General features: G+C 37.7%; 1 protein-coding gene across 1 annotated transcript in view; it reads right to left on the reverse strand.

The window, feature by feature from the left end:
* Window positions 1–14,908, reverse strand: part of FRMD7 (FERM domain containing 7) — a 299,794-nt gene that overhangs the window by 65,770 nt on the left and 219,116 nt on the right. Inside the window, exon 10 of the mRNA XM_053714655.1 lies at window positions 7,188–7,351. Coding sequence (XP_053570630.1) covers window positions 7,188–7,351 — 164 coding nt within the window. The remainder of the gene's footprint in view (window positions 1–7,187; window positions 7,352–14,908) is intronic.

Raw genomic sequence — 14,908 nt, forward strand, 5'->3', positions numbered from 1 at the left:
CACCCAAGATAAGTAGGTGCAGATAAGATGGTTGCCACTTGCAGCAGTCAGCTTGCTGAAACCTCGTAGTGGTGAACCTAGAAGTAATTTTGATAAATTTAAAATACTTTAGCAAACTTTTTAAATGTATTCGAATTACGATTCATCATTGGGGTGTGTGCTCACTATTTCAATTTGACAAAATATATACAGCCTTTTTGAATCTACATGCAGACTGAACCCACTGCGATACACATACTGTTGGTTGTTTGGTGTGCCACTGGGAGAGATACAAGAACCCGTATCCAGTGAGCCACGTATCAGACCTCCAGGTTCGCCACTATGAGGTTCCAGCGAGCTGACCGCTGCACGTGTCAACTGGCTTATCTACACCTACTTACCTTGGGTGTGATCACAAACTGTAAGTGTGATTCTTATGTCTCAGGAATATTGTTATTCTTACATAGATGGCTGCGCTATGAGGCGCCTCTTAGCGATAACTAAGTGTCACTAATACCTCATGATTTAGCTGCCAATGGGGTTAATTCTATTTAGCCTGTGAGCTATAAAACATTTGTTTTTTCAAGAAGAACTGTGTCCTGTGTTTGTTTTTTGGTGATAAAACCAGACCCCATTATAAATTGTTTTAGAGTTCCACTTGTATAAATGTTATTATATAGGCATTGATGCATTCAGGCCGTAAAAGTGTCGGTTTTAGAGACAGAGAACAGCGCCTCTTCACAGAAACTGATACGGTCAATAAAGGGACATGGGTTGCACTTCTCGTCTTAGTCTGATTCCTGGCACCCTGATACCGACCCCCTAAACTAACTGCCCTAAGGCCAGCTGTGCCGAACTGCTAAGCTTTTCACAAACTGTCTAACCCTTGTGAAGCAATGCCCGAATACCCCAGCTCTATGTGTTTAAAACATATTATGACATTAGATGAAGGTAAATATGACAACCCTGTCATATTTGGTATCAAATTGATTATCACAATGTAAATAAGCGATTGCCTTTCTGTCTAAATGAAAATGGCTGTATCTAGCAGAAATTATGATGTGTTCTATAATTTCAGGCAAAGACTTTATTTATTGACGGTCGTTATATGATAAGGGGCTTCTCAGCCCCTGCAAAGAGGGTTGGGCAAGCAACCTGATCTGCTGAAAAAGGTATAAGGGTATTGTGTTTTAACACTGAAATTGTCATTCTTACAAGGGAAGCTGTCACTAAACGGAGTAAGGACCCATTGCTTCATGCCATCTCCCTGGCACAGATCTTGAGACTAGTAAAGTATTACATCTGTTTTTTCTCCTTTTTTATTTTAAAAACACTTTGCTGTGTGTAATTTTACTTGGAACAACTTTTTATTTATAATGCATTGTGCATAATAAATTTTATCATAATAAATAATTCATTTATTAAGCTTTGGCCTTTGTCTAATAATTGAACCACGTTGCTGAAAGAGACTGGAGTATTAGAACTGTATATTTTAGGTTATTTTCGGCTAAATTGTATTTTGAGAGTTAATGTGTAAATCTGGGGTTTCCTTAAGATTTCCCATATCATATAATCTTAAGTGGTTGCAGATAGATATCATTTTTAGTTTAGTGTGGGTGGCATTAAAGGGGTGTTTGGGGCATTTCTTTCACGTCTAGTACAGACTAGAGAGTGTTGTGAACCCTTGCACCCACTGAACTAAATCACAAGCTTGCCTGGTGTGGCTAGATTGTGACATATTAGTGACAGTAGAAGGGGTCTGATAACCCTTTCTGTGCCAAACAAGTGACTGGCGCAGGATTGGTTAACCTTTGTTGTCACACTAAGATTTTTTCATAACACAGACTTTGGGACTCATTTTCTTCTGCAATTAGTTAACCTCATTCTGTTCTAGATATATTGAGATGATTAAAAAAAAACCTTGAGTCAAGATTATGTAAAACAATCTGTCATTACAATCAGTGACGTGCAGTAATAGAAGGCAGGGGAGGCAGAGCCTACCCTGTCCAATCAGATAAGAAAGATTTCAAATACTGCTTATTAAAAAAATATATATATATATATTTTTTTGTCTTCTTATTTTTTTTTTGGGCTACCCCCACCCCCATGGGTACACCCCCCACCCCCTGCCAGCGATTACCCACATGATGTCATCATCATTATTTTAATATTTCCTCCTACTGCGCTTGCGCAGCGCTGCGCTGCCAAATTAAATTCAGCATTCATGTTGCGCAATTAGGAGGCAGTGAGCCAGTCCGCTGCCCTCCATAAATTGCGCAACATGAATCTGAATGATAGTTCCACTTTAGCGACACCCAGTGGTGTCTCGCCGGCCCCATTCAAGTTCTAATGGAGGCGGTTCTCAAAACCGCCTCCATGATGGAGATAGCTGTCTCAGCCAATCAGCATCAGCACTGCTGGGGAGGCGTGCCTGCTGGGCTGCTGGGTGACATCACGCCGACACAGACTTCAGGCGGGAAGAAGAGCTGCTTCAGGTGGGGATCTGCTGAGAGTAATGTGTGGCGTGTCTGCCCTGTGAAGTTAGTGGTCTACTACTACTGGTGTGTGGGTGCAGTGTGCTATGCGGTCAAGTCAAGTGCCTGTGTGTAGAGTCGGACTTGGTCAGGGACTCAGGAGACAGTCACTGGACTCTCTGCTCCGTTCCCCTCCTCCCTCCCCAGTGCGGTCACCGGTGCCTAATATGACACTATGTAAGTGAAGTGCTTAGTTAGTAACTTGGTGCATGATAACACTTCTGGATGTCCCTGCTCCCCCTCCTCCCTCCCCAGTGCGGTGCCTAGTCTCATCATGCATGCTATGTAAGTGCTTACTGCTTACTGCTTTAGTGCATGTCATGATAACACTTCTGGATATCGGCAGCTCAGCTGGGCTTATTGGCTATAATATTTGCAGCTCCCTGCTCCCCCTCCTCCTCCTCCCTCCCCAGTGCGGTGCCTAGTCTCATCATGCATGCTATGTAAGTGCTTACTGCTTTAGTGCATGTCATGATAACACTTCTGGATGTCGGCAGCTCAGCTGGGCTTATTGGCTATAACATTAGCAGCTCCCTGCTCCCCCTCCTCCCTCCCCAGTGCGGTGCCTAGTCTCATCATGCATGCTATGTAAGTGCTTACTGCTTTAGTGCATGTCATGATAACACTTCTGGATATCGGCAGCTCAGCTGGGCTTATTGGCTATAATATTTGCAGCTCCCTGCTCCCCCTCCTCCTCCTCCCTCCCCAGTGCGGTGCCTAGTCTCATCATGCATGCTATGTAAGTGCTTACTGCTTTAATGCATGTCATGATAACACTTCTGGATGTCGGGCTATTAGTAGCAGCTCCCTGCTCCCACTCCTCCTCCCTCCCCAGTGCAGTGCCTAGTTCATCATGCTATGTAAGTGCTTACTGCTTAGTGCATGATAACACTTCTGGATGTCGGCAGCAGCTGGGCTATTACAGTAGCAGCTGAGCTCCCTGCTCCCCCTCCTCCTCCCTCCCCAGTCAGTGCGGTACTTAGTCTCACCCTTCAACAGTGAAGTGAACAAGGTAAGAGGGTCTGTTTATCGTCATTGCTCCCAGCCTCCAGTCCAACCCACACAGCTTACAGCAGGACATATTCCTTTCTTTTAACCTCTTTGCTCCTGCAGATTTTGGGTTTTAACATTAGTTATGCTTTATGCTGAGTACTTCTCTCTTCTACTTTCTAACTCTCCCCAGCCATTTATCTGCCTTAAAATATATATATATATATATATATATATATATATATATATATATATATTTATATATATATATATATTTATATATATATATATATATATATATTTATATATATATATATTTATATATATATATTTATATATATATATATATACAAATATATATTTATTTATATATATATATATATATATATAAATATACATACATATATTTATATATATATATATATATATATATATATATATATATATATATATATCCTGTATGCAACACATAAACATGTTAAAAGAAAGGTATAAAAATAAAGACAGGTTATAGCTTTGAGTGTGGTGTACAGTATCTAATTAGTTTTGTAATGAGAATATATATAGTCATGACAAAGCTCTTATTCATTATTCATAAATTATACTATTTATGCTAAAATAATTTACTAGTTCTCATCTGACACTTTTGAATATGTGCTTGACTAATAAAACTCAGTGACAAAAATTGAATAAACCCTGAATTTGTGAGTTTTAAATCAAATTCATTATCCTGTCATTTTGTAATCCGCAAAGACAACCTTGATTACACATTGCTGCCTATGCCAAGGTCTCAGCAGTTTTTTTTATGCTGCAGAGTGAGTGATTAATAAAACTGATGGGTTACTTTGCTTTATTCACCAGGCCTGAGTCAAAGTACAATGGCAGAGATACAATCAGTTATTTTTTATTTTTTATTTCGTTTATTCAATATATATATATATATATATATATATATATATATATATAAATATATAATGTCATGTGTGTGTCTGTCTGTGTGTGTGTGTATTTATGCATCTGTGTGTGTATAACTATGTGTTTGTGAGTAACTCTCTGTCCGTGTATATGTTTGTGTATGTTGTGCCTGTGTATGTGTGTAACTCTGTGTATGTTTGTGTATGTGTCTAACTCTGTGTTTATGTATATGTTTGTGTATATTTGTGTAACTGTGTCTGTGAGTGTGCCTGTGTATGTGTGTTACTGTGTCTGTGTATGTTTGTGTATGTGTGTGCCTATGTATGTGTGTAACTATTTGTCTGTGTTTTAATGTTTGTGTATGTGTGTGCCTGTGTCTGTGTATATGTTTGTGTGTGTCTGTGCATGTATGTAACTCTGTGTCTGTGTATATGTTTGTGTATGTATTTCTGTATAACTCTGTGTATGTGTGCGTGTGTATGTGTGTAACTGTGTCTGTGTATTTTGCTTGTGTATGTGTGTTAATCTGTGTCTGTATATATATTTGTGTATGTGTGCCTGTGTATGTGTGTAAATCTGTGTATATGTTTGTGTATGTGTGTAACTCTGTGTCTGTGTATATATTTGTGTATGTGTGCCTGTGTATGTGTGTAAATCTGTGTCTGTGTATATGTTTGTGTATGTGTGTAACTCTGTGTCTGTGTATATATTTGTGTATGTGTGCCTGTGTATGTGTGTAAATCTGTGTCTGTGTATATGTTTGTGTATGTGTGCAACTCTGTGTCTGTGTATATATTTGTGTATGTGTGCCTGTGTAACTCTACAGCCACGTGAATCTATCCATCACCGACTTCCCTCACAGAACAAAGTGTTTGGAACAGCTCAGCCTCAGCAAGCAGTTGGAACTAAGGTACCTGTCTAATGATTGTATAGCTGCACTTTGTATGCAAGATTGCTGGATATATCTGTACCTTATGTATTAATAAATGTGGCATTACTGGCTTTCTACAAGGTAGCATTGGCTATATAAAATTTGGAAATGCATTGAAAAAAACTCATATTATAACCTGACCAAAAAATATTATAGCCTAAAACCTGGGGTAGGGGCAGCAGAATTTTGAGTGCCTAGGGCCGCACAAAACCTAAATACACCACTGGATTGTTGTCTGCTAATCATTATTTCCTGAATTGTGTTTGCTTATTTGTTTGTTTATTTTTTTGTCTGTGCCATGACTGGCTAAGCAGAGTAGCTAGCAATAAAGTTAAAAACTCTTACTGCTCAACTCTAGGGAGTTGAAAGGTGAATGGTTGCAACCTTCTGTGGGGTGTGGGGTTTGCAGAGTCAAGAGTAAAAAACAAGTGAAAATTTAGCAAGGAGCAGACAGAAGTACTGTATATCAGGAGCAGTAACATCCACATGCTTATCTGTTTATCTCCTGTAAAGACAGATCAAGTAACCCCTTACTGTCTTCTCTTTTATGAACTGCAGTACACTACAAGTGTTTGTTTTACTAGTAATCAATTAATTATTGTGATTTTTTGGAAAAAAAAGTTTATTGTGTGTGTGATATATATATATATATATATATATATATATTTTATATATATATATACACACACAGAGAGACATACATACGCAGAAACTGTAAGTTAGAAAATGTATTTGTGAGAGGCTGAGCTGTTGGAGTGTATTAAATTGTTTACAAGTAGCTCCTTTACCCTTATATTGGCATTTGAAATTGTTAATTTAGCATGTGGTATCCCCACCTATTCTGAAAGTTTGTGGCCGCGCGTACCAGCTATAGATAAGCTTTGTAAACACAGCCAGCAGAAGAAATTACACTCCCAGTCGGATATAGCAGAGATAAGGTAATACAATGTTGATTTTCCATTGTTCTCTCAAAGTACTGGTGATTGTTTTAAGGACAGATATAAGATAAAGAAGCAGGTATATGTGCACAATGTGATACAGTAATGAGATCTGATTATACCTACAAGCTCAACCCATTTTATTAGGTTGTGGCTTCAAAACACAAAATCAGAGCTTTAATATACACAAATAAGCCTTAAAAAGCTAATTTTCATACATTTTTTACTCTGCAGTTGGTAAAAAAAGCAATTGTAAACACATTAAGGGAAAAACTATTTTACAGTATACTGTCCCTTTAAGGCTGTATTGGGTCCACATATTTGTATCTCGGGCTTATCATAAGTGCCTCACCAGCCTCTGATCTCACCGCACGTCACTGATTACAATGAGGTCCTTAACAAGATTCTACAATTGTAGACCATATCAGTGTCACTGGTTTTAATCTTGCCAGATGTATGCTAGTCTCAAATTATGCAATTCACATCATTATATAAAAATGTCTTCATATGTGATGGTACGTGAAGTGCCACCATTATTTTCTAGGTCCCACCACGCATAGTCTGTTCCCAAGTAATCGATGGCGGACTTTAATTTCCCATCTCCTCTGTAAAAAATAGTTGTATAATAGGGTATATGTTGCACCAACACTAGAAGCAGCAATAAACATGGGACTATAGAAAACAGGAGAAGGCCCAAAACATTTAGAAAGTTTCTACATAAAGATAAACATGCAATCAATGAATTAACTAACATCTTGCCATTTTTACAGAATTGTTATAAATCTACCCAGCGATACAGAATTTTGCGACTCTTTATAAATAAATATACTGATGATTAATGATTCACTTGGTAATGTAAGGAATTAGTACTCCTGTGTAGTGCAAATTGTTGTTTCTTGCCTGTATCTGAAGTTTGAGCCTTTGCTGCACAGGAATGGTTTGGGCTTATATTTGGGCTCTTCAGAAAGGCGGAAAAAGGTGTGGTATTCAACACAGGTTTTCCAGAAAGCTTTACATGCATCACGACTTTCCATGGTAAATACCAAAGTGTCTTTGCACAATGTCTGAAACAATATAAAAGTGTTAGTTTAACACTATCCCTCATTATATTAAAGGGACATGATACCCAAATGTTGAAGCACTTGAAACTGGTGCAGCATAGCTGTAAAAGCCAACGAAAACATCTCTATGTAAAAAAAAAAAAGAAGATATTTTACCTCAAATGTCCTAAGTATACACACTCCACTGTAAAGAGACTTTAAGCAGCCAGCCAGGATGCTTGTCCCAGAACTTGCAAGGGAGTTTGCATCTGGCATGTGCAGGCACAGTCATGTTATTTTCCTATTCAGTTTAAGTAAGTTCTATAAAATCTCATGATATTTCAGTAAAGCATTACCTCAGGACTGCTGATGCTGATTTGTTATTGGGGGTTTTTTTTGTTTTTTTTTTCAACTTGCAGCTGGACAGCAGCTGAAGTATAACAGTTTAAAAAGTACTTACTCTGGTGAGCTGAAGACATTTTGAGGTAAAATATCTTCCTTTTTTACATAGATGTGTTCAGGTTATGCTGCATCACTTTCAAGTGATTTAGCATATGAGTATTATGTCCCTTTAAGGTATACAACATTATTAATTTATGATGACATACAAAACAAACATAACACATAACTTTTTTCCCCCATAAAAATCATGTTTTATGGCACTGAAAATGACAGGGCACAGATTTAAACTCATGCTATATGAGACACCCAATGCACCCTACATCAAACATTAGTGGTTTGTTAAATAGAAAATACTTTTTAATGTTAATAGCTTTTTCTCACATTGTTGATAAAATAAGTTTTAAATTGCTACTACTCCTCATCAAATTTTGTCAAAGATACCATATTTATGTGCCTATGGAGACTTGCAAGATTATGAACTTACTTAGAATGAAATGGTTATTTACAAGCAAGTAACTGCATTATGTAAGTCACTCAACGGTCAATCTGATTATACTCGCAGTACTATTGTTTTGCGACAGCAGGCAATATATGACTGGACATATATCAGGGACCCCTTATGATTGGTTTCTAGAGCCAGCCACCTGGTAGTTGTTGGCCCTAAACTTTCTAACAGTGGTATCCATATTACACAGGCACCAAAGTTATAGCCTAACACTTAACTCTCCATATCCAAACAACCAGATGAAATGAGGTTTAACACAGAGTTTCTCTCCAATCACTGCTTTATTCTTATCTGGAGCATATGTATGTATGTAGGTGTACCTGCACCAGCTGTATCCTTATCTGGAGCATATGTATGTATGTATGTAGGTGTACCTGCACCAGCTGTATCCTTATCTGGAGCATATGTATGTATGTAGGTGTACCTGCACCAGCTGTATCCTTATCTGGAGCATATGTATGTATGTAGGTGTACCTGCACCAGCTGTATCCTTATCTGGAGCATATGTATGTATGTAGGTGTACCTGCACCAGCTGTATCCTTATCTGGAGCATATGTATGTATGTATGTGTGTAGGTGTACCTGCACCAGCTGTATTCTTATCTGGAGCATATGTATGTATGTAGGTGTACCTGCACCAGCTGTATTCTTATCTGGAGCATATGTATGTATGTAGGTGTACCTGCACCAGATGTATCCTTATCTGGAGCATATGTATGTATGTAGGTGTACCTGCACCAGCTGTATTCTTATCTGGAGCATATGTATGTATGTAGGTGTACCTGCACCAGCTGTATCCTTATTTGGAGCATATGTATGTATGTAGGTGTACCTGCACCAGCTGTATTCTTATCTGGAGCATATGTATGTATATAGGTGTACCTGCACCAGTTGTATCCTTATTTGGAGCATATGTATGTATGTAGGTGTACCTGCACCAGCTGTATCCTTATTTGGAGCATATGTATGTATGTAGGTGTACCTGCACCAGCTGTATCCTTATCTGGAGCATATGTATGTATGTAGGTGTACTTGCACCAGCTGTATCCTTATCTGGAGCATATGTATGTATGTAGGTGTACCTGCACCAGCTGTATCCTTATCTGGAGCATATGTATGTATGTATGTGTGTAGGTGTACCTGCACCAGCTGTATTCTTATCTGGAGCATATGTATGTATGTAGGTGTACCTGCACCAGCTGTATTCTTATCTGGAGCATATGTATGTATGTAGGTGTACCTGCACCAGCTGTATCCTTATCTGGAGCATATGTATGTATGTAGGTGTACCTGCACCAGCTGTATTCTTATCTGGAGCATATGTATGTATGTAGGTGTACCTGCACCAGCTGTATCCTTATTTGGAGCATATGTATGTATGTAGGTGTACCTGCACCAGCTGTATTCTTATCTGGAGCATATGTATGTATATAGGTGTACCTGCACCAGCTGTATCCTTATTTGGAGCATATGTATGTATGTAGGTGTACCTGCACCAGCTGTATCCTTATTTGGAGCATATGTATGTATGTAGGTGTACCTGCACCAGCTGTATCCTTATTTGGAGCATATGTATGTATGTAGGTGTACCTGCACCAGCTGTATCCTTATTTGGAGCATATGTATGTATGTAGGTGTACCTGCACCAGCTGTATTCTTATCTGGAGCATATGTATGTATGTAGGTGTACCTGCACCAGCTGTATCCTTATTTGGAGCATATGTATGTATGTAGGTGTACCTGCACCAGCTGTATTCTTATCTTGAGCATATGTATGTATGTAGGTGTACCTGCACCAGCTGTATCCTTATCTGGAGCATATGTATGTATGTAGGTGTACCTGCACCAGCTGTATCCTTATCTGGAGCATGTGTTTGTATGTAGGTGTACCTGCACCAGCTGTATCCTTATTTGGAGCAGAACAGGAATGCACCTGATTCACAATTTTGTTAAAAAACAAAGAACTATTTATTTTGTACTGGAATGTCCTTTAATGTATCAAGTAATAAGACTGTAAGCAACAATACTGCCAAATGTATCAGTTTGAGTAAGTAAAAATTCTACAATTTTAAACCGGATTTATTGCTGCCCTGTTTTTGTCAAATATTTTCCCCAGCCCTACATTAAGCGCTTTGTCTATTTTAATATAAAAACAATGTATGATTGACCACATTATTTAGAATGCTAAACTTATATTTTTTTTAATTATTTAAATTCTGATATATAAATAATAAGGGGAGCTATATGTGGCTAGATTGTGCTCTCCCTCTTCTATGATTGGTTGAGAATTGTCCTGAATTTTCAAACAACCAAAAGAGGTTGATAAATCCTGACATTAGCAGCCAATGATGGGCTTTTCACCCATACTGTAAATATAGGTAACATACCATTGCCAAAACATTGGTCCCAGGGCTAATGAGACTGGCTTAAAGATATGTAAGACAAGTAATATTAAAGTGTTAAAGAAGACCACAATGTAGTATTAGAGCTACAAACATAGATTTATATAAAACAGTCATTTTGGGAAGTAGGGGGAAAAAAAGCAGTTACGCAAGAAAAGGCTGTTTGGTTTTTAAGGATGACAATGTGTGTTTCAAGTATCATGAAATAGTGGCATGAAATGTGAAAGAGCAATAGCAAAATTCAAATTCTAGAGGCAAAATACGTTTTACTTCTTTTACTTCTTCACTTACTGGGCTGTACTGGGTGACAGATGATAAATTGGTCTTGGTCACCCAGTACAGCCCAGTAAGTGAAGAAGTAAAACGTATTGTAAATAGACACTGGCATGTTTTGAGCGAATGCAATAAAGATATAGAGATATTTAAAAATCCACCGTTAATGGCATACAAAAGAATAAGAAATCTGAGAGATCAGCTAACAAACACAGATGTAGGCTCAAAGAAACAAGAGAGACAGGCATTTATTGTTAATAAAAGTAGAGGATCTTTCCCATGCCTTGGCTGTATGAGCTGTCACTTTATTATAAAAGGAAAATATTTCTATTACCGAAGAAATGGGAAAAAATATGAGATAAGAGATTACTATACATGTGAGTCCAAGTATGTAATCTATCTCATAAAATGTTGCTGTTCTCTGATCTACATAGGGGAAACTACCCGTATGATCAGAGACAGGATATGCCAGCATCGCTCAAACATAAGGTGCAAGAATACTGAAGCCCCTGTTTCCCATCATTTCCTAAAATGTGGCCACCAGATAAGCCAATTAAGGTGGCAAGTCATTGATAGTGTGGGTCCACAGAGAAATGGGGGCGATAGAGAAAAAATATTAAAACAAAAGGAAATGTTTTGGATTTTCGAAATGGGAAGTATGGAGCCATATGGGCTTAATAGAGATTTTGATTGGTCTATCTTTTTGTAAACATTTTCCTTATAAGAAGAACATAAGTTTTGTAATATGATTTGAAGTATTCTAAGTAAAATGTAACATTCTTTACTGTTTATAGTATAACTATTCACTAACTATAGTGTAATTCTTTACTGTTTAAAGTATAGCCTTGTGAGAAATCTGTTGAGAATCTTTACTATTTAAAATATTTACTATTTAAAATATAGCCTTGTGAGAATTGTATTAAGATCCTGCATAATTGTGAAATTAAAGATTAGATATCATGAAAGAAATAATCTGTGTTTAAGCAAACTAATATTAATTCTTAGTTACATATTATCATGTAATATAGAAATGTTTTTAAAGTGTCAATCACAAATGGTCAGTAGAGGGCAGCAGATCCATCAAATGGAGTGGTTGGCACCAAACTGAGGGTTTTAAATTGTTGCAAGTTGATACATTGTAACTAGCATGAGTAAGAGTGGCAACACTCAAAACGTCGCTGTTTTTATGGCTGTAATTTACAGAGAATAAAGCATTTTTGAAAGACACAGTGCTGTGGACAAATCTGTATCTATTATTGGAATTGGGGGAACTTGGCAAGACCCTGCCTTCACGTGCACTACACTCCTGAGTTGCTGTACTGACAATTGGGTATACTGGGGTCTTTTTTTCAATTGACTTCTTTCTTGCAAATTGCGGGCGGTATTAGGCCCGCGGGTGCGCCAAATGCTAGACTTTATTGCGTCATTCTTGGCGTGAAAAATAAGTCTGACGTAACTTCGTCATTTCCGGCATCATGGTTGACGCCGAAGCCTTACACATGGTTGCGTCATTAGTGACGCGAGTGTGTCTTTCCGGTTATTATTGGCGCCAAAAAAAGTTTTTCAGTTACGTTGTGCGTCATACTTGGCACCAAACTTTTTCATTATTTTAATACCCCATTGATGTTTGCCTCTTGCCTTTTTCTCTATCAGAGGGCTATGCTATTTGCATTTTTTTCCCATTCCTGAAACTGTCATATAAGGAAATTGATCATTTTGCTTTATATGTTGTTTTTTCTTTTACATTTTACAAGATGTCTCAATCTGATCCTGCCTCAGAAGTTTCTGCTGGAACATTGCTGCCTGACATCGGTTCTACCAAAGCTAAGTGCATTTGTTGTAAGATTGTGGAAATTATTTCACCGAATGTCATTTGTAATAGTTGTCCTGATAAATTTTTACATGCAGATAGTGTGTCCATCAGTAATAGTACATTGCCAGTTGCAGTTCCTTCAACTTCTAATGTATATGATATACCTATGAATTTTAAAGAATTTGTTTCTGATTCTATCCAGAAGGCTTTGTCTGCATTTCAACCTTCTAATAAACGTAAAAGGTATTTAAAAACTTCTCATCCTGTTGATGAAATTTCAAATGACCAACAACATAATAATTTATCCTCCTCTGATGAGGATCTATCTGATACAGAAGATCCTTCTTCAGACATTGACACTGACAAATCTACTAATTTATTTAAAATAGAGTATATGCGTTTTTTATTAAAAGAAGTGTTAATTACTTTGGATATTGAGGTAACCAGTCCTCTTGACGTTAAGTCTAATAAACATTTAAATGCAGTTTTTAAACCTCCTGTGATTTCTCCAGGGGTTTTTCCTATTCCTGAGGCTATTTCTGATATGATTTCTAAGGAATGGAATAAGCCAGGTACTTCTTTTATTCCTTCTTCAAGGTTTAAAAAAATGTATCTTTTACCATCAAATTCTATAGAGTTTTGGGAAAAAAATCCCCAAAGTCGATGGGGCTATTTCTACTCTTGCTAAACGTACAACTATTCCTATGGAAGATAGTACTTCCTTTAAGGATCCTTTAGATAGGAAGCTTGAATCTTATCTAAGGAAAGCCTATTTATATTCAGGTCATCTTCTCAGACCTGCAATTTCTTTGGCTGATGTTGCGGCTGCATCAACTTTCTGGTTGGAGAATTTAGCGCAACAAGAATTGGATTCTGACATATCTAGCATTATTCACTTACTGCAATATGCTAATCATTTTATTTGTGATGCCATTTCTGATATTATCAAAATTGATGTTAGATCCATGTCTTTAGCTATATTAGCTAGGAGAGCTTTGTGGCTTAAATCTTGGAATGCTGATATGACATCTAAATCTATATTACTATCTCTTTCTTTCTAAGGTAATAATTTATTTAGGTCTCATTTGGATTCTATTATTTCAACTGTTACTGGAGGAAATTGAGTTTTTCTGCCTCAGGATAAAAAAACCTAAGGGTAAATCTAAGGGTTCTAGCCGTTTTCGTTCCTTTCGTCAAAATAAGGAACAAAAACTCAATCCTTCCCCCAAGGAATCTGTTTCCTATTGGAAGCCTTCCTCAAATTGGAATAAATCCAAGCCATTTAAGAAACCAAAGTCAGCCCCTAAGTCCGCATGAAGGTGCGGCCCTCATTCCAGCTCAGCTGGTAGGGGGCAGATTAAGGTTTTTCAAGGATATTTGGATAAATTCTGTCCAAAATCAATGGATTCAGATCATTGTTTCTCAAGGGTATTGAATAGGATTCAGAGAAAGACCTCCTGTGAGAAGATTTTTTCTCTCACGTATTCCAGCAAATCCAGTAAAAGCTCAGGCTTTCCTGAAGTGTGTTTCAGACCTGGAGTCTTCAGGGGTAATCATGCCAGTTCCTTTTTCAGGAACAAGGTTTGGGGTTTTATTCAAATCTATTCATTGTCCCAAAGAAGGAAAATTTATTCAGACCAGTTCTGGATCTAAAAATTTTGAATAGTTATGTAAGAGTACCAACTTTCAAGATGGTGACTATAAGGACTATTCTGCCTTTTGTTCAGTGAGGACATTATATGTCCACAATAGACTTGCATATGCATACCTTCATATTCAGATTCATCGCATTACCAATTTGTTGCTCTTCCATTTGGCCTAGCAACAGCTCCATGAATCTTTTCAAAGGTTCTAGGTGCCCTACTCTCTGTAATCAGAGAACAGGGTATTGCGGTGTTTCCTTATTTGGACGATATCTTGGTACTAGCTCAGTCTTTACGTTCTGCAGAATCTCACATGAATCAACTAGTGTTGTTTCTTCGGAAACATGGTTTTGGAGGATCAATTTACCAAAAAGTTTCTTAATTCCTCAGACAAGGGTCACCTTTTTAGGCTTCCAGATAGATTCAGTGTCAATGACTATGTCTAACAGACAAGAGACGTTTAAAATTGGTTGCAGCCTGCCGGCACCTTCAGTCTCAATCATTCCCTTCAGTGGCTATGTGCATGGAAGTTTTAGGTCTCAT

Source organism: Bombina bombina, chromosome 1 (genome assembly GCF_027579735.1).
Source record: "Bombina bombina isolate aBomBom1 chromosome 1, aBomBom1.pri, whole genome shotgun sequence".
Lineage (NCBI taxonomy): Eukaryota > Metazoa > Chordata > Amphibia > Anura > Bombinatoridae > Bombina > Bombina bombina.